At 38.2% G+C, this 24236-nt stretch overlaps 1 protein-coding gene across 3 annotated transcripts in view; it reads left to right on the forward strand.

The window, feature by feature from the left end:
• LOC110446497 (nesprin-1-like) overlaps positions 1 to 24236 on the forward strand; it is a 323100-nt gene that overhangs the window by 195772 nt on the left and 103092 nt on the right. For all 3 annotated transcript variants that reach the window (XM_021491669.1, XM_021491670.1, XM_021491668.1), the window contains 4 exons: positions 19837 to 19955; positions 21139 to 21346; positions 21607 to 21933; positions 23829 to 23949. In XM_021491669.1, the coding sequence (XP_021347344.1) occupies positions 19837 to 19955; positions 21139 to 21346; positions 21607 to 21933; positions 23829 to 23949 (775 nt within the window). The remainder of the gene's footprint in view (positions 1 to 19836; positions 19956 to 21138; positions 21347 to 21606; positions 21934 to 23828; positions 23950 to 24236) is intronic.

The following is a 24236-nucleotide window of genomic DNA, read 5'->3' on the forward strand; positions in this document are numbered from 1 at the left end:
GTGGTTTTAGAAAACACTCTATAAGATATTGAAAATCTATGTTTAACATGCCTGGAACACTTATATGTAATACTTAGTGTTATCATCTTGTTTCTAATTTAGCCACAAACAAAATGTATGATAAAGACTAAATAGTTTTCTAAGCTGAGTGGTTTTATGGTGAGCACATGTAGGGATCTTGTAATTAGCTACGTGGTTATATGTTGGGCACAGAGGGGTTAGGTAATGAGCAAAGTGGTTTAATATTGAGCACATAGGGGTTTTGTTATGAACAAAGCTGTTTAGTGTTGAGCACATAAGGGTTTTGTAATGAGCTAAGATGTTTTATGTTGAGCACAGAGAGGTTTTGTAATGAGCTAAGTGGTTTAATGTTGAGTACAGAGGGGTTTTGTAATGAGCTAAGTGGTTTAATGATGAGCACAGAGGGGTTTGGTAATGAGCTAAGAGGTTAACTGTTGAGCACAGATGGGTTTTTTAATGAGCAAAGTGGTTTAATATTGAGCACATAGGGGTTTTGTTATGAACAAAGCTGTTTAGTGTTGAGCACATAAGGGTTTTGTAATGAGCTAAGTGGTTTAATGTTGAGCACAGAGGGGTTTGGTAATGAGCTAAGTGGTTTAATGTTGAGCACAGATGGGTTTTGTAATGAGTTAAGTGGTTAAATGTTGAGCACAGATGGGTTTTGTAATGAGCAAAGTGGTTTAATATTGAGCACATAGGGTTTTGTTATGAACAAAGCTGTTTAGTGTTGAGCACATAAGGGTTTTGTAATGAGCTAAGATGTTTTATGTTGAGCACAGAGGGGTTTGGTAATGAGCTAAGTGGTTTAATGTTGAGCACAGAGGTGTTTTGGTAATGAGCTAAGTGGTTTAATGTTGAGCACAGAGGGATTTGGTAATGAGCTAAGAGGTTAACTGTTGAGCACATAAGGGTTTTGTAATGAGCTAAGAGGATAACTGTTGAGCACATAAGGGTTTTGTAATGAGCTAAGTGGTTTTTTGTCGAGCCCAAAAGAGATTGGTAATGAGCTAAGGGGTTTAATGTTGAGCGCAGAGGTGTTTTGGTAATGAGCTATGTGGTTTAATGTTGAGCACAGGGGTTTGGTAATGAGCTAAGTGGTTTAATGTTGAGCACAGACGGGTTTGGTAATGAGCTAAGTGGTTTTTTGTCGAGCCCAAAAGAGTTTGGTAATGAGCTAAGTGTTTTTTTGTCGAGCACAGAAGAGTTTTGTAATGAGGTACTCTGGGTTTTATTTTAACATGTAAAGTTTGAGAGTCGAGTAGTTTTCATATTGAGGAAAGATTCTTATTAAGAGCACAGCACAGTGTTTTCCCGAAGAGTACAGAGAGTTTTCTGATGAGCTGGAGGGGTTTCTGATTAGCTGGAGAGTTTTCTTATTAGCACAGAGAATTTTCTTATGAGCACAGAGTTTTCTGATGAGCACAGAGAGTTATCTGATGAGCACACAGTTTTCCGATGAGCACAGGGTTTTCTGATGAGCCCAGAGAGTTTTTCGATGAGCACAGAAAATTTTCTGATGAGCATACAGTTTTCTGTTGAGCACAGGGTTTTCTGATGAGCCCAGAGAGTTTTTCGATGAGCACAGAAAATTTTCTGATGAGCATACAGTTTTCTGTTGAGCATACAGTCTTCTGTGGAGCATGCACAGAGAGATATCTGATGGACACAGAAAGGATTCTGGTGAGAGAGAACAATGGTTCATTAAATAGATAGGTATACAATCACTGTTGTTAATATTCCTACTAAATCAATTGTTTGACCTCACAATAACCTTTGTTGGAGTTTTTCCAGTAAAGTGCCATTACTTCCCTTTATGGGTTTCATAATTACCATACAGATCAATTGAGGGTAATGAAGTCTTCAAGGCCTTATAGAGCTGTTTCATGTATTGATAAAGAGAGGGCAAAGGCACATTAGAGCAGGCTAGGTCTGGCATAGTACAGTAGAGCAAGCTAGCCCAGACAAAGTACAGTAGAGCAAGCTAGGTCTGGCAAAGTACAGTAGAGCAAGCTAGGTCTGGCAAAGTACAGTAGAGCAGGCTAGGTCTGGCAAAGTACAGTAGAGCAAGCTAGCCCAGACAAAGTATAGTAGAGCAGGCTAGGTCTGGCAAAGTACAGTAGAGCAGGCTAGGCCAGGCAAAGTACAGTAGAGCAAGCTAGGTCTGCCAAAGTACAGTAGAGCAGGCTAGGTCCGGCAAAGTACAGTAGATCAAGCTAGGTCGGGCAAAGTACAGTAGAGCAGGCTAGGGCTGGCATAGTATAGCATAGCAGGCTAGGTCTGGCAAAGTACATTAGAGAAAGCTAGCCCAGACAAAGTATAGTAGAGCATGCTAGGTCTGGTAAAGTACAGTAGAGCAGGCTAGGTCTGGTAAAGTACAGTAGAGCAGGCTAGGTCCGGCAAAGTACAGTAGATCAAGCTAGGTCGGGCAAAGTACAGTAGAGCAGGCTAGCCCAGGCAAAGTACAGTAGAGCAGGCTAGGCCAGGCAAAGTACAGTAGAGCAAGCTAGGCCAGACAAAGTACAGTAGAGCAGGCTAGGGCTGGCATAGTATAGCATAGCAGGCTAGGTCTGTCAAAGTACAGTAGAGCAGGCTAGGTATGGCATAGTATAGCATAGCAGGCTAGGTCTGGCAAAGTACATTAGAGAAAGCTAGCCCAGACAAAGTATAGTAGAGCATGCTAGGTCTGGCATAGTATAGCAGAGCAGGCTAGGTCTGGCAAAGGACAGTAGAGCAGGCTAGGTCAGGCAAAGTACAGTAGAGCAGGCTAGGTATGGCATAGTATAGCATAGCAGGCTAGGTCTGGCAAAGTACATTAGAGAAAGCTAGCCCAGACAAAGTATAGTAGAGCATGCTAGGTCTGGTAAAGTACAGTAGAGCAGGCTAGGTCAGGGAAAGTACAGTAGAGCAAGCTAGCCCAGACAAAGTACAGTAGAGCAGGCTAGGGCTGGCATAGTATAGCATAGCAGGCTAGGTCTGTCAAAGTACAGTAGAGCAGGCTAGGTCCGGCAAAGTACAGTAGAGCAGGCTAGGGCTGGCAAAGGACAGTAGAGCAGGCTAGGTCTGGCATAGGATAGCATAGCAGGCTAGGTCTGGCAAAGTACAGTAGAGCAAGCTAGGTCAGGCTACTGTTATTATTACTGTATTGTTCAACCATGGTGTAGTGTGTGCATCAGTAGTCCCTCCGCAGCATTTTTTTTAAGACTGGTTATCAAGATTTGCCAACCAAATACAGTCTAGAATATCTTTATGTAAAGGAGGTTGTTGCTTTAAGCATCTTTTTCTCTGGAACTTTGACATGAATACTATCCGCATATTGTTGAAATCTTCCTCAGGTAGATTGGACTCAATCTTTTACATGTAGAAGGGCTGTCCCATAAGGAATTTAAGGATGGTGTAGAAATGGGGTTATATATAACATGGACATGTTGGAGAATAAATATATATACAGATATCTTTTACCAGGATTGGCCTCTAGGTCCGGCCTGTCCTTGGTCAGACCTGCCGTTGGTCCACCCTGTCCTTGGTCAGACCTGTCCTTTGTCCGACCTGTCCTTGGTCAGACCTGTCCTTGGTCGAGCCTGTCCTTAGTCCGACCTGCCCTTGGTCAGACCTGCCCTTGGTCCAGCCTGTTTTTGGTCAGACCTGCCCTTGGTTCAGCCTTTTCTTGGTCCGACCTGCCCTTGGTCCAGCCTGTCCTTGGTCAGACCTGCCCTTGGTCTGGCCTGTCATTGGCCTGGCCTGTCCTTTGTCAGACCTGTCTTTGGTCAGACCTGCCTTTGGAAAGACCTGCCCTTGGTCCGTCCTGTCCTTGGTCCAGCCTGTCCTTGGTCAGACCTACCCTTAGTCAGACCTCCCCTTGGTCAGACCTACCCTTGGTCCGGCCTGCCCTTGGCCAGACCCGCCCTTGGTCTGGCCTGTCCTTGGTCAGACCTTCCCTTGGTTCAGCCTGGCCTTGGTCAGACCTGTCCTTAGTCAAGCCTTTTTTTGGTCCGACATGTCCTTGGTCAGAACTGCCCTTGGTCTGGCCTGTCGTTGGTCTGGCCTGCCGTTGGTCTGGCCTGTCGTTGGTCTGGCCTGTCCTTTGTCAGACCTGTCCTTGGTCAGACCTGCCCTTGGAAAGACCTGCCCTTGGTCCGGCCTGTCCTTGGTCTGGCCTGTCCTTGGTCAGACCTACCCTTGGTCAGACCTGTCCTTGGTCAGACCTACCCTTGGTCCGGCCTGCCCTGGATCAGACCTCCCCTTGGTCAGACCTCCCCTTGGTCAGACCTCCCCTTGGTTCAGCCTGCCCTTGGTCTGGCCTGTCCTTAATGCTAAATCAGACCTGCCCTTGGTCTGGCCTGTCCTTGGTCTAGCCTGTCCTTAATGCTAAATCAGACCTGCCCTTGGTCCGGCCTGTCCTTGGTCTGGCCTGTCCTTAATGCTAAATCAGACCTGCCCTTTGATGTATTCCCAGTGTCATACATGGAAACGGTTGAGAGCCCTGCATCATGTATACAATTGCTGAGTTCAATAAACATTAGCTACCCTTATTGGTTCATGGATAGCCCCACCCCTGGAGACTTAGTCTCTAGGTCATAACTTTGAAATAGTCAAGATTCCTACCACTTAACTCTTTCTGAACTCTTTCTGACCGCAAATCCAGTCCGGATTCCGTACGGGATGTCCTTACTAGACTCACCCCCGTGCAAATAACAAAATGGCAGATTATTTATGTTTTTTTTAAACGAGGTGTAATTGCTGCAAGAATTAAACAGGTAACCGAGAACAAATATCATTATTATTTCATGTTATTGTTTTTAGACACACACCTCTTCATTTTCACAGCATAATGACTAACTGGCAGCTAATTATGACTGAGGAATTGACATCTGTTCGGCAACAAACGATACAAAACCTTGTTTTCAAAACAGCGTTGTAGTGCAGGTTCCTAATATAGATTGATTATTGTTTACGAATGCGAAAGTCGTTATTTTTTTTTCTAATTACAAGTAGATTTCATTAAGACTTATATTAATATTCATATTTACTTCCATAAGTCTAAATAAATATTTGGTGATGAATTTACGAGTGTTCATGTCGAATTAAGTTGCCGCCATATTGTCAAAACAATAGGTCACAAAATATAAATTGTGTACTCTGCATCTATAAAACTATTTCATTTCAACTGATAGGTGCTGATTTTAGCAACACATAATTGTATTACGCGATTGTCGTGTGCCATAACCAGCTAAACATCAGACAAGTTAAACAAAAGTCTGTTGTCGTGTGTACATGACAACTGGGATGAGACGGCCTATTATTTTGTCGTCTGTACACGACAACGGGGACCAGGATGACATATTGTTGTCGTGTGTACATGACAACGGTACGGAAAGAGTTAAGGAGGTATACAATGGCTGGGTATCAATAGAAAATTATTATAATCATGCTATCAGTTTTAGCCTCTGGGTCTGCCCCTACTCTTAGGGACTTAGTCCCTCATCATAACACAGAAACGGTCGAGATCCCCACCCTAGAACAATACATACAATGTACTGACCAGGAGATGCCATGCAGTCTGGTCCCATACCTTTGGAATTTATTTGCAATAATACTTTTAATGAAAATGTCAAGATTTTTTTATAAATCCTGCATGAGCCTCTTGATTCCGAAGGAGTGTAAATTGGAAAATATCTCTATGACCAATTATCATAGCTAGTAGGGTTTAACAGAAATATATTTTATTTTCAAACAATATCCTTTTAAAGAAATATCCATGCATAAAAAAAACCACCCGGTTAAGTTTACCTTTAAATAAAGGTAAGTGAACACCTGTGAATGAGTCGGTCTGTGTACCAGTCACAAACAAACAAGGTGATTGTTTACAAACATTGCCTTCAGTTTCCTTTGCATGATACAAGCTACCAATTGTCAATACACAATCAAAAGGTTTCAGACCAGTTATTTGAAACTATTTTTAATTGAATGTGATTGATTTTTTTTATGTGACTTGAATAAATTTGATAATTTTTTAGGTCAAAAATTGCTTTCATCATAATTTCAAAATTTCAAACACGATAAATGTTCAGTAGAATAAGTTTATTTTGGATTTAAGTGGTTAAATTGATAGTTGTACAATAGTATTAACAACGTTGGTTTAATTGTTGTTCAACAGTCAACATTTCATATTATGTTCAGTATCAAGTCTGTGGGTTTCAATTCTCTCAATTATATAATGAAAATGTAACACACATCGCCTAATAGCTATAAGTTTCTTTACATGTTAAAAGTTAGGATACAGACCTTGTTGGTCTTTATTTAAATAGTCGATTTTAAATAAATAATTGCAGAATTGTAAAGACTTCTTGTGTATCGAAGCATTGTTATGTCTCCATCGGTTATAAGGAACAGTTTAATCTTTATGAAGCTTTCTACACCTAGAGATATCAATGACCTGCTAAAGGATCCCCGTACCACTGCCAGAAAAAGGAAACTTGCATTCGATACGTATTGTTCAGTATGACTATAGCTCAACAGAGATGAAATAAGGAACATTTAATCAACAAACATGTTCCCTCGGGTACTCTGGTTTCCTCCCACCAACATTAAGCCCCCTCTGTGCGCTAACATCTAGGCCAGTAAGAGTGATTTATATAAGTTGAAATAACTTATTGTTGTAAAATAAATAAAATTTATATTATAATAATGTTCTAAAGCATTCCTGGGCTAAGTGGAATCAAGGGAGGATGTGCCCCCCCCCCCCCCCCCCCCCCAGGAGCAGAGGGGCAGGGCCCAATAGGGGAAAGTTAGGTAGATGTTTAAAACCCAACCCCCTCCATGGGGGCAGAAAGAAGAGACCCAATGATGGGTGTGGCTGAGAGACAGGGCCAATATTTTGAAACGGTTGCAGTATTATTTGTAATGAAAATATTTTGACGATTTTGCTTAATTATCCAGGCTAACTATACAAGCCCTTTGGGCCTGTTGTTTGTTCTTTTATCTTGATCATGTAAGAGTTGTATACTTACTGCAAAGACCAGGTAGGTGAATAGTTAACGAGAATACTTACCTGGATCCCTGAATTACCGTTATATATGTACAGCAGAGGTAGTTCTATAAATACAAAACAAGGTTTCATTGGATTGTGTATTGGGACCATAACATTGGGTAGATCAGCATACAAATACACCTATTGTATTAGGTATACTCAACATCAGTGGACTTTTATACTATATACTATGGAGGGGTGTGCAGGTTTGAGCTTGTGTACATTTGAGATCTCTGGTCCATAACCAGATTTATATATTCACCTAATGGATTTTCTGCTGTCAGGACCTGCCACACCCTGTACAAGGAATGGAATGATCGGACAGTTACACGGGTCATAGTTCTAACTATAGGTGGAGTTGTGGGAGAGAGTATGGTCATTTAAATCAGACGGACAGGTATACTTTCTCATGAGCATGCATTACACACTTTCGGAAATGTGATTTTTTTCGACCTTTTGGATTATTATTTGGTGACATAGTAGTGTTGATTTTGTTGGGTGTTATGACCCATGTGTAATGTATAATGGGAAACACAGTAACTCACTGTGGAGGGAAAAGGTCCAAGAAAAGGAAGAAGAAAGATACTAAACAGAACAACAATGAGAAAAAGGTAAATTTTAATTATCTGTTATTGTTACTCAAGTTTTTCTTCATCCTCACACAATTAATATCCTCCATCAGTATTGCTGACTGTGGACATTGATACTTTCAGTACGGCTGCTGACTGTGGACATTGATACTTTCAGTACGGCTGCTGACTGTGGACATTGATATTTTCAGTACGGCTGCTGACTATGTGGACTGAAATAACATTATTTCAACAAGATGATCTTAACCTATATTTTCAAAGTTTGGTTAACTGTGAAATCCTGAAATACCCGTTCTGTTATGATAGATAGTCTGTTGGTGCTGTGTTTTTATGTCAGCTAGACTTACCCCAGGTCACACGTAGTAATCAGATGATTCTGTTGGTAGATTATACTTACCTGAGTGGTAGTTTATCCTAATCTTCAGGATTAATTAGTACAAAGGCGAATTTTTCAAGTGTTAACAATGCATTTGATACATTCAGATTCATGCTAACAGGAAATAAAGATTAATAGAAATTGAGAGAGCCCCCTTCACTCCCTTTTATATCCCTTACCCCAATGATTGCAGTGTTATTGTTGTGCTTTTAGAATTATCCATATTTGAAAATCCATTTAATTGCTAAAAAAAGGAGGAAAGAAACAGACAAATGATTACACTGTCCTAGGTCTATAGTGCGGTAGGCTCGTGTGTTATAACATTGCTGAAGTTTCATGTTAGTTTATATCTATCTGGGGTGAGACAGAAAAATGTTTCTCTGGCTGGAACTGTCAATATCTCTGTCTGGTGGGGGAGAAAGTCACATCTGCACAATTTTATTAGGACTGATGAGGTAATTATTTGGTGGTTACCAATTCTCGCTAAGTCAGTTGTTAAATAAGGGACAGGTGATGGTCATCTAACAGTTGGGATTAATTAGTACAGGTAATCTTTGTTCCTGTATAAATCATTTAACAGAACTGTTACCCTGGTAAGGTACAAACTGTTGGGTGAACGTTGGCTTTATTAATTTGTACAGGTAAGACGTTTTCAGATAGAACAGGTTGGTTTACCTATAGGGCGGCAGGTACCAATTGTTTGATGTTTGGTTTCCTTAATTATCCCCATATACTATAAAGTGCAGCTTTTACACCTGCAGCAGTCATGTGTATATCATAATGTGTGTACAAAGACTGTCTAAATATTTAATGAGCACCCCAAGATCATCTGTACGGCAATAATGTCAATAAGCTTTCGACAGAAGTTACCGCTTTATCACTCAATTTTCTAATTTCAAATTCCCCGTAAGTTAAGGGAAATGTGTACCTTACCTACCTTAGTATGTTGTGGTACAAAGTGGACAGTCCCTGCAATATGAATTTATCAGAGGAAGTGGCAGAGAAGTGCTTGTTAGACTGTTGATTTTTTCACCATGATTTTGCTTTATATTTACAAATATATCTTTGGATGTAACTTTCTGTAAGGTTGATAAGTATCCATTACAGCATGATTGTGACAGACTTCGGTCACAGAACTGAATATCATCCTTTGTACATGCATTGACAATATCCTTTAAGGTAAAGAGTACCACTACATCAGCCAGTATCCTTTAAGGTAAAGAGTACCTCTAAATCAGTTTTAATCACAGAAGAGTTCTACTCATATTTTTACTGACTTGGAGTAATCTCCCCTCTATATAAAAGATGAGTAACCTAAAGGAGAGTAACTTCCCCTGTCAAATTATCCGTAGGCTTTGTGGCTATAAATTGGACACCGATTTTGATGCTGTGCTTGTGTAATTCTTGTATGGCAACATTGGTTAAGTGTAGGCTTTGTATGTAAAGGTTACCCGTCAGTTTGAACCTTGCAATTTTTTTATTTTTTTTTTAAATTTTTTTCCCCCCCTTAAATTTCAAACAGACATGATTCTGTCAAATGCATGGCAACATGTGATTTTTATGAAAAATTCTCTTGAAAATGTCTGAAACAAATATTTTACCACAGAGACATTGGTGGTGATGATATAGTGTTAAGTCGTTGGTGGTGATGATATAGTGTTAAGTCGTTGGTGGTGATGATATAATGTTAAGTCGTTGGTGGTGATGATATAGTGTTAAGTCGTTGGTGCCCTTTATCTGTATTGGCTGAAACAGTGGTCTGCCATAAGGTACAGAATTAAATAGTCCACCAGTTCGAAAATAACAGAGAATCTGTCAGTATAATTAATGAATACTTAAAGTTAGGTATAAATCGAAAATAACTGAGTAAGCTCAAATCTTCCAATTTCAAATATTTGTGTTCAACTTCAGAATTTAAAGAAAAGTACATCATAGTGAAATCTAGCCCATGGAATAAGGATGTAAATGTTTGAGGACTCACTGTTACTGAATGTGTAATTAAGTGAGCAATAACTTCACACAACAAAGAGTTCCACTGACCCTGATGTAATTATATAGATAGGCCGAGGTCCTGTATGGAGGCTCCACATCCAAATAGCCCACCTGGACATCACCTGTAATGTTTGTAAACTGTTATTAGATCAACAGTAGACATTGAACATGTAAGTCCAGTAAACAGCATAGAATTTCATTGTAATACAGATTGTCTGTAAAACTGAAATACAGATAAGTGTGGGTTTTATGGAACTATAAATGGGTTGTTTTACCCTTCAGTGAGCAAACGTTAACATCCTTCAATACTTATTATTGAGGAGGAGAAGTGGTTGACTTTAACAGCCCATGTCCAGAAACATTCACCTACTAACTGGTCCCATACATTAAAATCACATGAAACATTTGTAATTACCAATTAACATATTTGCATGTTTGTAAATTCAAATATTCAGTAAACTGTTTACCAAGAAATGTTCACTGCAGTTTAACTTAATTCCACTTCTTCTGCGCTCCATAATGAGGGCGAATTTATCATGACAAGAAATAAGGTTAAACAAGCATATATCCTGATGAATATTCTAGTGACACAATTTATATTAATTTAACTGCTTTGACAACAAAATCAATAATAATATATCTCTCACCTTCACTGAAAATAGACCTTTTGTAAACCTTTCTTTTTTGTATCTACAGCAGCATGCATTATTGAACGTGTTTGCTGAGAGATTTGAAAACACTTGTATTTTACTGACTTTACTATAATGAATGGTAAAATAACCCTGACCTCCTTTTTGTATCACCTACAAAGCAGAGAGGTGACATGTAGGAAACCTCCATAATCTTTGACAAAACAAATGGTTTCCATGCCGTTACCTTTAACGATTTTCAGGAATTTACATGATCAATTACCTGCTCAAGTTTGATTTTAATCCCAAATCTGAAAAATCAACATGGCTGTCAGTGGCCTTTTGGGGTACAGACAGTCTGAAATGTATTATTGTTAGAAAGATTTAATAGCAAAATTTGTTCTCTGCAAATTTCATGAGAAATATTTTTGGTATTTCATTGTTAGTTCATTTATTCATTTCCCAGGTAATTGTAATGGTCAGTAATAACAAGTGTTGGCTTCCTCTGACAGCACAGAACATGTTATATGGCTGGGTGCTTTCTCTTCTGAATGGTTCATAATATACATTCGTTCATTAAATGTATTGAAAACCAAATGAGATAATAAATTACTGAACATGTTAAACACTCTGGACATGCCTGGTAAATGTTAACTTTATGTAAATGATGGTCATGGTCAATGGGATGTGTCATTAGCTAGATCTGTTGTCCGTGGTTCAGTCTGTCTAGCTAGATCATCCCCCAGGTGTAGTACATGTACATGTGTATGTATTCCATTAGACATTGACCCGCCAATAACCCGTTTCTGGTAGAGGTAAAACAGGCGTCAAACATAAGTAAAAATCACTACCAACGTTCTCAGGGATGTGCTTAGGAAAATACCTTTAAAATAAAACAAAAAACTTAAACAGTCATATTCTATACATACATTGTAGAAACAGGTATTGAAGGAGGAGGGAGTGAAAAACAGCTGTCAGGGACCATGGGATTTAGATTTTGGTGATCATCAGTCAAGGTTAAAAGGTTAAAGTCATACACAATCTCTGACGATGGAGGAGGAGGGGGAGGGGTATAGCTATATATGTGGGCCCAAGCTCACTTTGTTGTATTTTTTACTTCAATACATGTACAGGTACATCGGTCACCTGACTTTTACTGGTAGAGAAATTGCCTGTATAACTGTTAGACTTAAAAGGATAGCTCAGTACATAATGTTCACCACACTCCAAAATCATGTGTTTTTGTATATGCATACTTACAGTGTGTACCTCTGTGTGCTGTTTACTTAATACATAGCTGGTACATGTATATCTAACAAAACAAATTGAAGATTTAAGGACATGATAATGCATAACTTAACCCACAAATCCTTATCTTATACTATTTAAATCAAAACAGACGTTGACTGGAGAGTTCCATATATCGTTATTAGCAGGACATAATATCTCTGAGTCATATCATAGCTACACTTGTTACACAGCAGAAATTAGCTGGTATTTGTAACTTTCATCTGAGAGTGAGGTCATTGGTGTATATGGTTATTATACATCTGGTACAAAGTTATTTTGTACCATTTAAACTTCAAAACGTGATATTCAGTTGCTCATTGTGGTAAAATGGTATTTGATTACTGGGATTGATTAGTATTGTTAGAAAAGTATCATAGACTTGTATTCATATGTAAACATGAGAACCCAACAGTTCAATTGTTGGTGAAAAAAGTAAAAGTGATATAATTTTGGATATCATTATCAATTACAATTTTGAATTCCCATTAAGTATGTACAGTTCAAAAGGTTAAGGATAAGAACACCTTTATACTTTTGTAGCATTTGTTTTTGTGAACTTTTACATGGAACAGAAGGTGGAGAATGTTTAAAGTACATTTTCGTGTATAATGGTCAATAGAGAATGTCTGAAATACAAAACAGGTTTTGAAAAGTGTAAGTTCTAGACCAAATAAACTTTCAGTATAGATTCATCTTCAGCAGATTCCAAACATCAGATGCTGTGTAGGTCCTGCTCTGTTTGGACCAGCAATGTGACGTTTCTGTGTTTTACACTGATGCTCCAACTCATTGCTGTTGATGGTATGATGGGGGACAGGCCAGACATGAAACCCCAAGGAATTCCTCTCTCCCTTGATTGTATAAGTGTAATAGCAACAGCAGTAAACTAGTGTCAATTTGAGGTTCAAGAGATATTGGACCTAGGGCTTGTACCAACATATATAGAGCACAGAATTCTCTATAAATCAAGGCTTATCAACCTTTGTATGACTGGTCCAACTTTGCGTTTAATTGATAAACATTGTATAGATACAGAATGATTTCAGTGTCCTAGAGGTCTATAGAATGATTTCAGTGTACTAGAGTTCGATAGGATGATTTCAGTGTCCTAGAGGTCTATAGGATGATTTCAGTGCCCTAGAGGTCTATAGAATGATTTCAGTGCCCTAGAGGTCTATAAAATGATTTCAGTGTCCTAAAGGTCTATAGAATGATTTCAGTGCCCTAGAGGTCTATAGAATGATTTCAGTGTCCTAGAGGTCTATAGGATGATTTCAGTGTCCTAGAGGTCTATAGAATGATTTCAGTGCCCTAGAGGTCTATAGAATGATTTCAGTGCCCTAGAGGTCTATAGAATGATTTCAGTGTCCTAGAGGTCTATAGAATGATTTCAGTGTCCTAGAGGTCTATAGAATGATTTCAGTGCCCTAGAGGTCTATAGAATGATTTCAGTGCCCTAGAGGTCTATAGAATGATTTCAGTGTCCTAGAGGTCTATAGAATGATTTCAGTGTCCTAGAGGTCTATAGAATGATTTCAGTGCCCTAGAGGTCTATAGAATGATTTCAGTGCCGTAGAGGTTTATAGAATGATTTCAGTGTCCTAGAGGTCTATAGGATGATTTCAGTGTCCTAGAGGTTATATAGAATGATTTCAGTGCCCTAGAAGTCTAGAGAATGATTTCAGTGCCCTAGAGGTCTAGAGAATGATTGCAGTGTCCTAGGGGTCTAGAGAATGATTTCAGTGCCCTAGAGGTCTATAGAATGATTTCAGTGTCCTAGAGGTCTATAGAATGATTTCAGTGCCCTAGAGGTCTAGAGAATGATTTCAGTGCCCTAGAGGTCTAGAGAATGATTTCAGTGCCCTAGAGGTCTAGAGAATGATTTCAGTGTCCTAGAGGTCTATAGAATAATTTCAGTGCCCTAGGGGTCTAGAGAATTATTTCAGTGCCCTAGAGGTCTAGAGAATGTTTTTTTCCCTTTTCTATTAAACACTGCAATCGGTGTACATATGAACAATGTAAGAACAGTTTAACTTTATGAAGTTTTGCCTTTTGGTTTGAAAAACATTTTTCTAAATTGTGAAACGTTAATTGCAACAAGGTCATCAAGAAGTAACGAAGGTCAGTGGCATAGGACTTAAAATGTCTGAAAGCAGAGGAGATTGATCTTTTACAATTTCAACAAGCTATAAAGTACTGATGGAAATACTCAGCCGTAATTTAACGTCTGTTGAGCTATTTTGATTCGGTTAGTTTAAATCAACTTCAGTTATGAGTAAATAATCCAAAACTATGATAACAAAGGAAATCAAATATTTAAGGAAATATGAGGAATGTGGTTAAGTTTTACCGGTGGAGTATATAGACAGGGATAAGGGGCAGTGAGATTATCACAGGAGATTTACACACGTCTCACTGGTTCTACTCTTAAAAACAGGTTTATCAATGGGAAGTATTCACCTCGTATCGGGGAAAAACAATATCCTAAGTACAAGTAAATCTTTCATATCTAATTGTTCCTTAAATCCAACCTGATAGCTACTAATATACACAAGGAGCTTATTAATCAGAGACGGGTGTTGGCATTAATCCAGCATTATTGTACAGTTTTCTGTGGTGCTGGTTGATAGAGACAGTCTGGTCAGCTTGGAATAGTTGTAATAGAAATAGGTACCTAGGTTTGAAACTGTTAAAGGAATTATACATGAGGATTCAAAATATCCCTGAGGCAGCAGCATAGAAAATGTTCCTATTTTCTTTAAGATTGAAAACAAAACAAAAACTTCTTGGTGGTTGAGACACCATGTTCAGTATTGAAGGTGAAGCAATTTGATTCCAGTTAAACGTACTGGTAGACAGACTGGTAAGACGCCATAACAATATATCTATACACTATTGTGTTATATGTTCTTAGACTGTAATATAGTTTATACAAGAAAACAAATCTCACGGAAAATGTATTTGACTAAGCAAAATAAATGTAAAATGTCTATCACAACAGTGTCATTGAAATCCTGTGGTGGTGTTGTCCTTATGGTGTCACTTTCTCTATTACAGCAGTGTTGTGAACATTCTATCTTGTGTGGAAATGTCACTTTAAGATTAAATTTTCATTTACTTCATAAACAAACCCTGAGTATGGAGACATCATGTCCATTTGTTTATCCTTTTGCTGACCGCCCAAATGTGTGAAGTTTAAATATACATTTTACGTAACTGACCTCCATCAGTGTTCAGGCCAATTTTTCTGGTCAAGCTTTAATTTATACCTATAGTTTTTATTGACTGACCACATTCCGTAGTATTTGAGTGAATTCCCTGGCCCCTATACTACACACTGATATAGGTAAGCCTCTGTATTGTACCCACTGTGGCTCTGAAGACTAAGCACTTCTCCTTATGCGATTATTTCTTATATTTGAATTTAAACAAACAAATCCATTGTGGTCAGATTGAAAAGAAAAAATATGAAATGAATACTTCACTGAGCTGGTTTTTCAGTCCTATCCTTAGAGATCAGCAGTTACCAGTACTCTGTGTATACAGTGCAGTGGTGATTTCACCAAACTTTGTCAAGTTAGGTGAGGATTGAAGATGGGCATGATATATAGATATTACTAAGTTAGAGACATTTTTTATGTTCCTCAAAGCACGGAACATCAATGCCACAAGTTAACCTGGTCGGAAGCTGTAAGTGTAGTGTACCATGTAAATTCTACTACTGACACCACCAACGACAAATCAGAAACATCCCCTTGAGCAGGTTTCCCCCCTCAGCCTTCATGTAAGGTTGATCAAATGTAAGTCCTATGGCCATGGGATCTACCTCTTACGATGACTGGCTCCGAGTAATCTGATCTTCTCAGTTCTATAGGAAACTGTTTTAAGCTAAAAATGTTTGCATCATTATTTATATTTGATAAATCATTGAAATAGTAAGTACATGTTGTTGGATTAGTTCAACTGAATCATAAATGTTATTCTTATACATATTGATGTAGAGGAATTTAACGCGAGCCGTATAATTAAATAATGTACTGCTGCTTCGCTAAAGTCGACTAATATATGTATGTAGAATGTTGAAGAAATGTGCATCAGGGTTTCAATAAAGATAGTGAATTCATGTATAAAATTGTATCCGGAGGCATGCTACCCAGGTATTGGTGTAACTTGTCTGAGTGGGTGGATATTGATTGCAGTAGATGTACCTGTAATGTATCATTAATTAAAATGTAATACTTATCTGAGAACTCCATCGGTGAACAGCTAATAGACTGAAAGGATCATAGCAGCCAGGAACTAACATGCTGTGTATTAATTAAGTCGCACTAAGGAGGTTTGACATATCAATATCTTATTGATTATGCAGGAAAAAAATCTATAGTTTCTTAAAATTTGTGATGCAACATTCTTACAACAAAATACAGGTACACAATGTTTTCTCAACAGGGGAATCAAACCATAAATTTTCTACAGGGACATCAAACCATATATTATCTACAGGGACATCAAACCATATATTATCTACAAGGGAATAAAACAATGTTTTCTCAACAGGGGAATCGAACAATGTATTATCTACAGGGACATTAACAATGTATTCTCTACAGGGACATCAAACAATGTATTATCTACCGGGACATCAAACAATGTATTATCAACAGGGACATCAAACAATGTATTGTCTACAGGGACATCAAACAATGTACTATCTACAGGGACATCAAACAATGTATTTACTACAGGGAAAGCAAACAATGTATTTTCTACAGGGGCATCAAACAATGTATTCTCTACAGGGACTTCAAACATTGTATTATTGACAGGGACATCAAACAATGTATTTACTACAGGGAAAGCAAACAATGTATTTTCTACAGGGACATCAATCAATGTATTTTCTACAGGGAAATCAAACAATGTATTTTCTACAGAGAAATCAAACAATGTATTTTCTACAGAGAAATCAAACAATGTATTTTCTACAGGGGCATCAAACAATGTATTCTCTACAGGAACATCAAACAATGTATTATCCACAGGGACATCAAACAATGTATTCTCTACGGGGACATTAAACAATGTATTCTCTACGGGGACATTAAACAATGTATTCTCTACAGGGAAATTAAACAATGTATTCTCTACAGGAACATCAAACAATGTATTATCCACAGGGACATCAAACAATGTATTTTCTACAGAGAAATCAAACAATGTATTTTCTACACGGAAATCAACCAATGTATTCTCTACAGGGACATCAAACAATTTATTCTCTACAGGGACATCAAACAATTTATTCTCTACAGGGACATCAAACAATTTATTCTCTACAGGGACATCAAACAATGTATTCTCTACAGGGACATCAATCAATGTATTTTCTACAGGGAAATCAAACAATGTATTATCTACAGGGAAATCAAACAATGTATTTTCTACAGGGACATCAATCAATGTATTATCTACAGGGACATTAAACAATGTATTCTCTACAGATAAACTTATGTTATATATCACAGATAAACTTATGTGATATATCACAGATGAACTTATGTGATATATCACAGATAAACTTATGTTATATATCACAGATAAACTTATGTGATATATCACAGATAAACTTAAGTTATATATCACAGATAAACTTATGTTATATATCACAGATAAACTTATGTTATATATCACAGATAAACCTTGGTAATATTCGTAGATTCCCAGCTATTATAAATCCATGACTGACTTTAGCTTCCGACCCTAATGAATATTCATGATGTAAAATAAATCAACCAAGTTCCTTTGTATGGGATTATGAGATATTGATGATTCTAACAATATTTCTGGTTCACCTGGTATGTATACACCTGTATGTTATTACATTGAGTAGGTATCTGTTTGTGTCTGTGTACTGGACAATTGATCAATTTATACTGGTCGCTAGGACCAGGTATACCTTATGTAACAGTGTTTCATTGAGTCTCCATGTTAAGTTTACCTATATATTCCTCATGATGATGTTCTGACAGTTATATCAGCCCTTAATTTGTAATACCTGTAATACAAACATGTCACGTACGTGTCACCCCACCACTAACCCTGTAACATCAACATGTCCCCCCACCTTAGCTCATTCGAATTCATACCTGAACTTTCATAATGAACTATTCCAACCTTTGAATTGGAGGAATTCAAAAGTATCTTCAGGGGTAAATGAGTTCACCTATCACATCAATATGTCCCCCTGCATTTATATATATATATACCCTGTAACATCATCATGTCACCCTGAGTTAACCCTGTAACATCATCATGTCGCCCTGAGTTAACCCTGTAACATCGACATGCCCTCTACATTAACCCTGTAACATCGACATGCCCCCTATGTTTACCCTGTAACATCGACATGCCCCCTATGTTTACCCTGTAACATCGCCGTGCCCTCTACATTAACCCTGTAACATGGCCGTGCCCTCTACATTAACCCTGTAACATCGCCGTGCCCTCTACATTAACCCTGTAACATCGCCGTGGCCTCTACATCAACCCTGTAACATCGACATGCCCCCTATGTTTACCCTGTAACATCGACATGCCCCCTATGTTTACCCTGTAACATCGACATGCCCCCTATATTAACTATGTTGTATTGTAAAGTGTACTGTAGTTACACAAATGGGTTGGTTCACTACTTAATTAATTCACTATTTATAGGATGTAAGATAAAGGTAGACATTAGATAATATCACACTCTGGGGATCCATTGAGCATGAAATTAGCGTGTTGTCCCTCAATCAAAGGTCAAGTAGGTCGCTGGGGTGGTATATATCTCAATTAAACGGCTCCACTGTAACACTGACAGGTAATCGTTGACAGCCATGCCTCACAAGCTTAATGTATTCCACATACCTCTTCATGTTTCTAGATTACAACCCAATGGTATCATTTCAGAGTCAGGTACCCCGCTATTAAAAGGCTGTAGGTGCCTGATTTCCTGTTTGGCTCTATCTGTTGGAGTAGTAACCTGACAATGGATGCCCATTCACCTGTGTCAAACTCACAAATTGGCTGTCACTGCTCACCTGTAGCTGTGTAAACAAGGAAATAAAATCTATTTGTGGTTTCTCAGTTTGATTAATAACATTGTATTGAGACTTCAATGTTATATCTACCTGTTTCAATATGCTATCTATCGAGTTTGATTTGAAAATTTCTTACCTAAATGTACCTGGCTTGCCTTTGTACGTTGAAATCCATTGGTGAGGCGTACCTATATACCAGTATGTTTGAACTTGATAACGACTTTCTTACGCTCATTTTAGAACCTATCTGATTTCAATTTCATTCCAAACAAGTCACTTCCATTGCTGTACCTCTCATTCTACTGCTTTATAAAGTTAATAAATGACTCACTTTTGAGTTTATTTCTTTTTCTGTCTTATTGAAGGTATTGTGTTGTTCTGCCTTTCTGTCTTTTTGAAGGTATTGAGTTGTTCTGTCGTTCTGTCTTATTGTGTTTATGTGTTCCACGAGTCATTGAGGGTGTAACATAACAGAAAGATATTACCATATCTCCAGCTGCTAAATTGCCTGTGAGGATTTTCATTGGTTTGAATCAATTGACATTGCCTGAATAACATACAGCATAGATTTCCGACCTCCTGTACATTGATTGTCATAGATACATTGTCAGGGGAGGGGGCTCCTGTAGATACATGGGGTCAGGGGTCAGAGGTGATCAGGGATCCTCTACCTGGAGGGGGCTCCTGTAGATACATGGGGTCAGGGGTCAGAGGTGATCAGGGATCCTCTACCTACCAAGTCCTCTGACAATAAGCAATACTAAAAGATTATGTAGAAAATTGTCTCATTCATAATTGTTATTACATTACATGTGTTTTATTTTTTTAGAACCTGTCTGATCAACTTGACCTCCGGCGTGATGCTGTGGATGGACTGCGGACAAAATCGGGTGATACACTCAAACGTGTCAGCCAAGCCGACCGTGAACTGGTGGAGGGACAAATCAAGTTAGTTTTACCTACTGCTGAAATGATGTAAACTGTACAAATGAATACAGTGGAACATTGTTTATCAGAACTCCAATGAGCTGACAAACACTTCAAAAATATAGAATACTGGATTGCTGAAATCAGAGCTGATACATGTACCACTCAATCAATAGTCCCCCACTAGTTACCGGGGGGAGGGGGTACCACTCAATCAATAGTCCCCCACTAGTTACCAGGGGGAGGGGGTACCACTCAATCAATAGTCCCCCACTAGTTACCAGGGGGAGGGGGTACCACTCAATCAATAGTCCCCCACTAGTTACCAGGGGGAGGGGGTACCACTCAATCAATAGTCCCCCACTAGTTACCAGGGGGAGGGGGTACCACTCAATCAATAGTCCCCCACTAGTTACCAGGGGGAGGGGGTACCACTCAATCAATAGTCCCCCACTAGTTACCAGGGGGAGGGGGTACCACTCAATCAATAGTCCCCCACTAGTTACNTTAACAATGCTTTGACCTTAACCTTTAAAAAGAAGCATACCACATTCAGTATATCTCATGATGGTGGTGGAGTGAATACTATGAAAAGTAAGTCACTGTGACATAGGCTTTGACCTTTGACCTCTGTCATTGAAAAGTTTGCCCAAAGCTTATCTTCTTACTTCTCCTGGAGTAATTTGGTATGGGAGTACACAGGTATAGCCTGAGATGACAGAATGGATTGTACCCTACACAAGTCACTGGTATCTATCTTGACCTCGGACTGCAATCATTCAAAAACAATACTGTTTTCTGTATCAGGATACTTCACAGTAAGTTGGTCATACAGAAATCTTTACCTGTGGTTCTGTATGGATTGCCATGCAATACTTTGCCTGGTTTTCTTTCATCTGGAAACTGAAGTCATTGTAGTCCTCATTAACAATGTTCTACTGTATTCAGGACCTATAAGCATTGAACTGCTTTCTTTGGCATTTGAACATGAAGCTCTAGCTCACGTAATGAAATTTACTATTTACAGCTGGCCTTAGTTAACATTGAGTTAAAGTTAATAATGTATTGTGTATGCCTATCAGTCAATAGAACAGCCCTCTACTAGCAAGGCTCAATGCCATATAATAGTATTTAATTCCAACCTCGTGGTATTATTTATTTCTTCTGTTCCTTGTGGTATTATTTATCTCTGCTGTTTCACTAGAGAGATTGAGAAACGGCACAGTGATGTACAAGCTCGGGCCTCCCGGAGTCTGAAAAAGCACGGCATTCTGGGTACGAATCTGGAGGAGATCCAGGGTGAAGTTGATGCCTACATGAAATGGCTAGGTGACAAGGAGGCAGAGCTTACTCAGGACACGCCCCTCGGTTACAGTGTCAAGGACGCAGAGGCTATGCTCACCAAACAGAAGGTAGGTAGCAACAATGACCTACAGATGATAGAAGAGATTAAAGTTTGGTACATCATGCTGCTGGTATCAAACAGCTCCAGAGAATGCACTGTATGGGATTCTAGCTTAATTAACAGAACTAGTCTATATATCATTATGCAAATTTAGAAATAAACTCCAAAGGATATGTTGACCTCCTATATCTGTGTGATACATGTGTGCTATTCCTTGAACCTAAACCTTTTGATTATTGCTCCTGATTTGCTTCCCTGTCTCTGTAGGAGCTTGTTGTTGAGCTGGAGGCAAGACAAATGACCTTGGAAAATGTCGGTCACAAGGTCGAGGCCTTAGTCCAAGACCTGCCCCGTAAAGAGCGAGAGATGGTGGAGAAATGGGTCTCCATGATCAACGCTGACCACCAGAGGGTTTACGCATTGGCTTTGGACAAACAGAAACTCTTCGCGGAGAACGTCAGCCATCGAGAACTGTTCCATTCTAGTCTCAACCGCATCAACATGTGGCTACAAAATAAGGAGCGTGATGCCAATAAATTAGAATCCGTCCGTCTGCAGAGCTCTGAAGCCGAGAAACAACTTGAAAAGTGCAAGGTATCCTAGTGCTTTATTTAAGGGCCCATACAAATGAAATGTAAAACAGTTGTATGTAGAATAAATCTTGTTAGTCCCTTAATTTCATGTACCGGCATACATAGAATTGTGTGAGTACATACACACTGAGCTGTAGAAATCCTACGTGTGGTGTTGTCAGACACTCATCGTAGACTACAGATCTAGATCTTGTACCCTTCCATACACAAACTTGACCAGTAGATATTGTATTTACAATTTGTCTGTGCTGGTATTTGTGGTTAGAGCTGTCTGTGGTGTCACAGTTCCACCAATCGGAGCATAACCTAAACCACAAAGCTGATCACGGAAATCAATGAATATTTCATGAGCCACTTGTTTACAAGTTTACAAACTGTCAATAATCATCATATCGGTGTACTATGATCAGGATTCCTGACAATTCAATAACCTCAGGGACACTTAACAATTGTTAACTTGGATATATTGTACAAACTTGGATATATTGTACGATTCACACACTATACCATTGAAAATGTCTATTGATTTATAGGCAAAGCCCTGTCAACATTTTATTTATCTCGAGAGATTCATTAATACTTCATGAACATATAAACACTGGTATGATTGGTGACCTGTAATTATATAACCCACTATACATGTACGTATAGTTATTGTCAAACAAAAATTGCTCTCTCAGCAAACTTTCGCGTTTTATGAATTTATTTTAGAAAGATAAAAGGAAGTTTCAAAAATGTTGATGTTATTTTGTTTTATCATAAGGTTTTAATTGACGAGTTTTAGAACTTGTCTGTGTAGGTTGGTAATATTTTCCAATCTTTCAATTTGTGCAGTTAGAATTGAGAATGAAGCAAACTTTCTGATGTGTCTACCCGCTAAATCACTTTTCTCAGACTGATAAAGATTGATGTTCTATAAAATACTGTTATTGGATATCCTGAAACATGACAGAATTCGGTCCTGAAGAATGTATTTCTATGTAGTTTGACCTGAACAATCATAGAAGTATCAAACCATATTTCATTTGATAATATGAGATTTGTTATGTAAAATATCACCATCTCCTTGTTACATATGACATCAGAAAGGGTTTTATTACACATGTGAAATATGGCCAATTCATAGATTTATGTGATGCAATTATACATGTAATATATAGCCAATTTAAGTGATGGTATTATACATGTGTAATATATAGCCAATTTAAGTGATGGTATTACACATGTGTAATATATAGCCAATTTAAGTGATGGTATTACACATGTATAATATATAGCCAATCTAAGTGATGGTATTACACATGTGTATTAAATAGCCAATTTAAGTGATGGTATTACACATGTGTAATATATAGCCAATCTAAGTGATGGTATTACACATGAATAATATATAGCCAATTTAAGTGATGGTATTACACATGTGTATTATATAGCCAATCTAAGTGATGGTATTACACATGTGTATTATATAGCCTATTTATGTGATGGTATTACACATGTGTATTATATAGCCAATTTATGTGATGGTATTACACATGTGTATTATATAGCCAATTTAAGTGATGGTATTACACATGTGTATTATATAGCCAATCTAAGTGATGGTATTACACATGTATAATATATAGCAAATTTAAGTGATGGTATTATACATGTGTATTATAAAGCCAATTTATGTGATGGTATTACACATGTGTATTATAAAGCCAATTTATGTGATGTTTATTATCACACAATGCTAAGAGGATCCTGTGATAAAACATAGTTGTCAATCCTTTAATGGTCTAAACTTTGTCACAGCCCAAATTTCTTTCTTCGTTTCAACTACATTGAGGAACAACTTGATTTCAGGGTCTTAACTGATATAAAATTTTACTATATTTCTGTATTACACAGGTGCTTCTGTCAGAAGTGCAAGGTTACAAACCTAACATTGACAGCCTGGCCAGACAGGTAAAAACTCTGGAGGCTGACTGTCCGCCGGAGAGAATCGCTGAACTTCAACATAAACTTACAGGTAATGAGTTTGCATGAACATGGGGCTACAGATTTGTACCTTAAATTCCACACTGTACTCAGTCCTACATTAGGACACTACTGTGATTACATAACTCAGCTTTAAATTCCACACTGTACTCAGTCCTACATTAGGGCACTACTGTGATTACATAACACAGCCTTAAATTCCACACTGTACTCAGTCCTACATTAGGACACTTCTGTGATTACATAACTCAGCCTTAAATTCCACGCTGTACTCAGTCCTACATTAGGGCTCTACTGTGATTACATAACACAGCCTTA

Source organism: Mizuhopecten yessoensis, unplaced genomic scaffold (assembly GCF_002113885.1).
Source record: "Mizuhopecten yessoensis strain PY_sf001 unplaced genomic scaffold, ASM211388v2 scaffold2741, whole genome shotgun sequence".
NCBI lineage: Eukaryota > Metazoa > Mollusca > Bivalvia > Pectinida > Pectinidae > Mizuhopecten > Mizuhopecten yessoensis.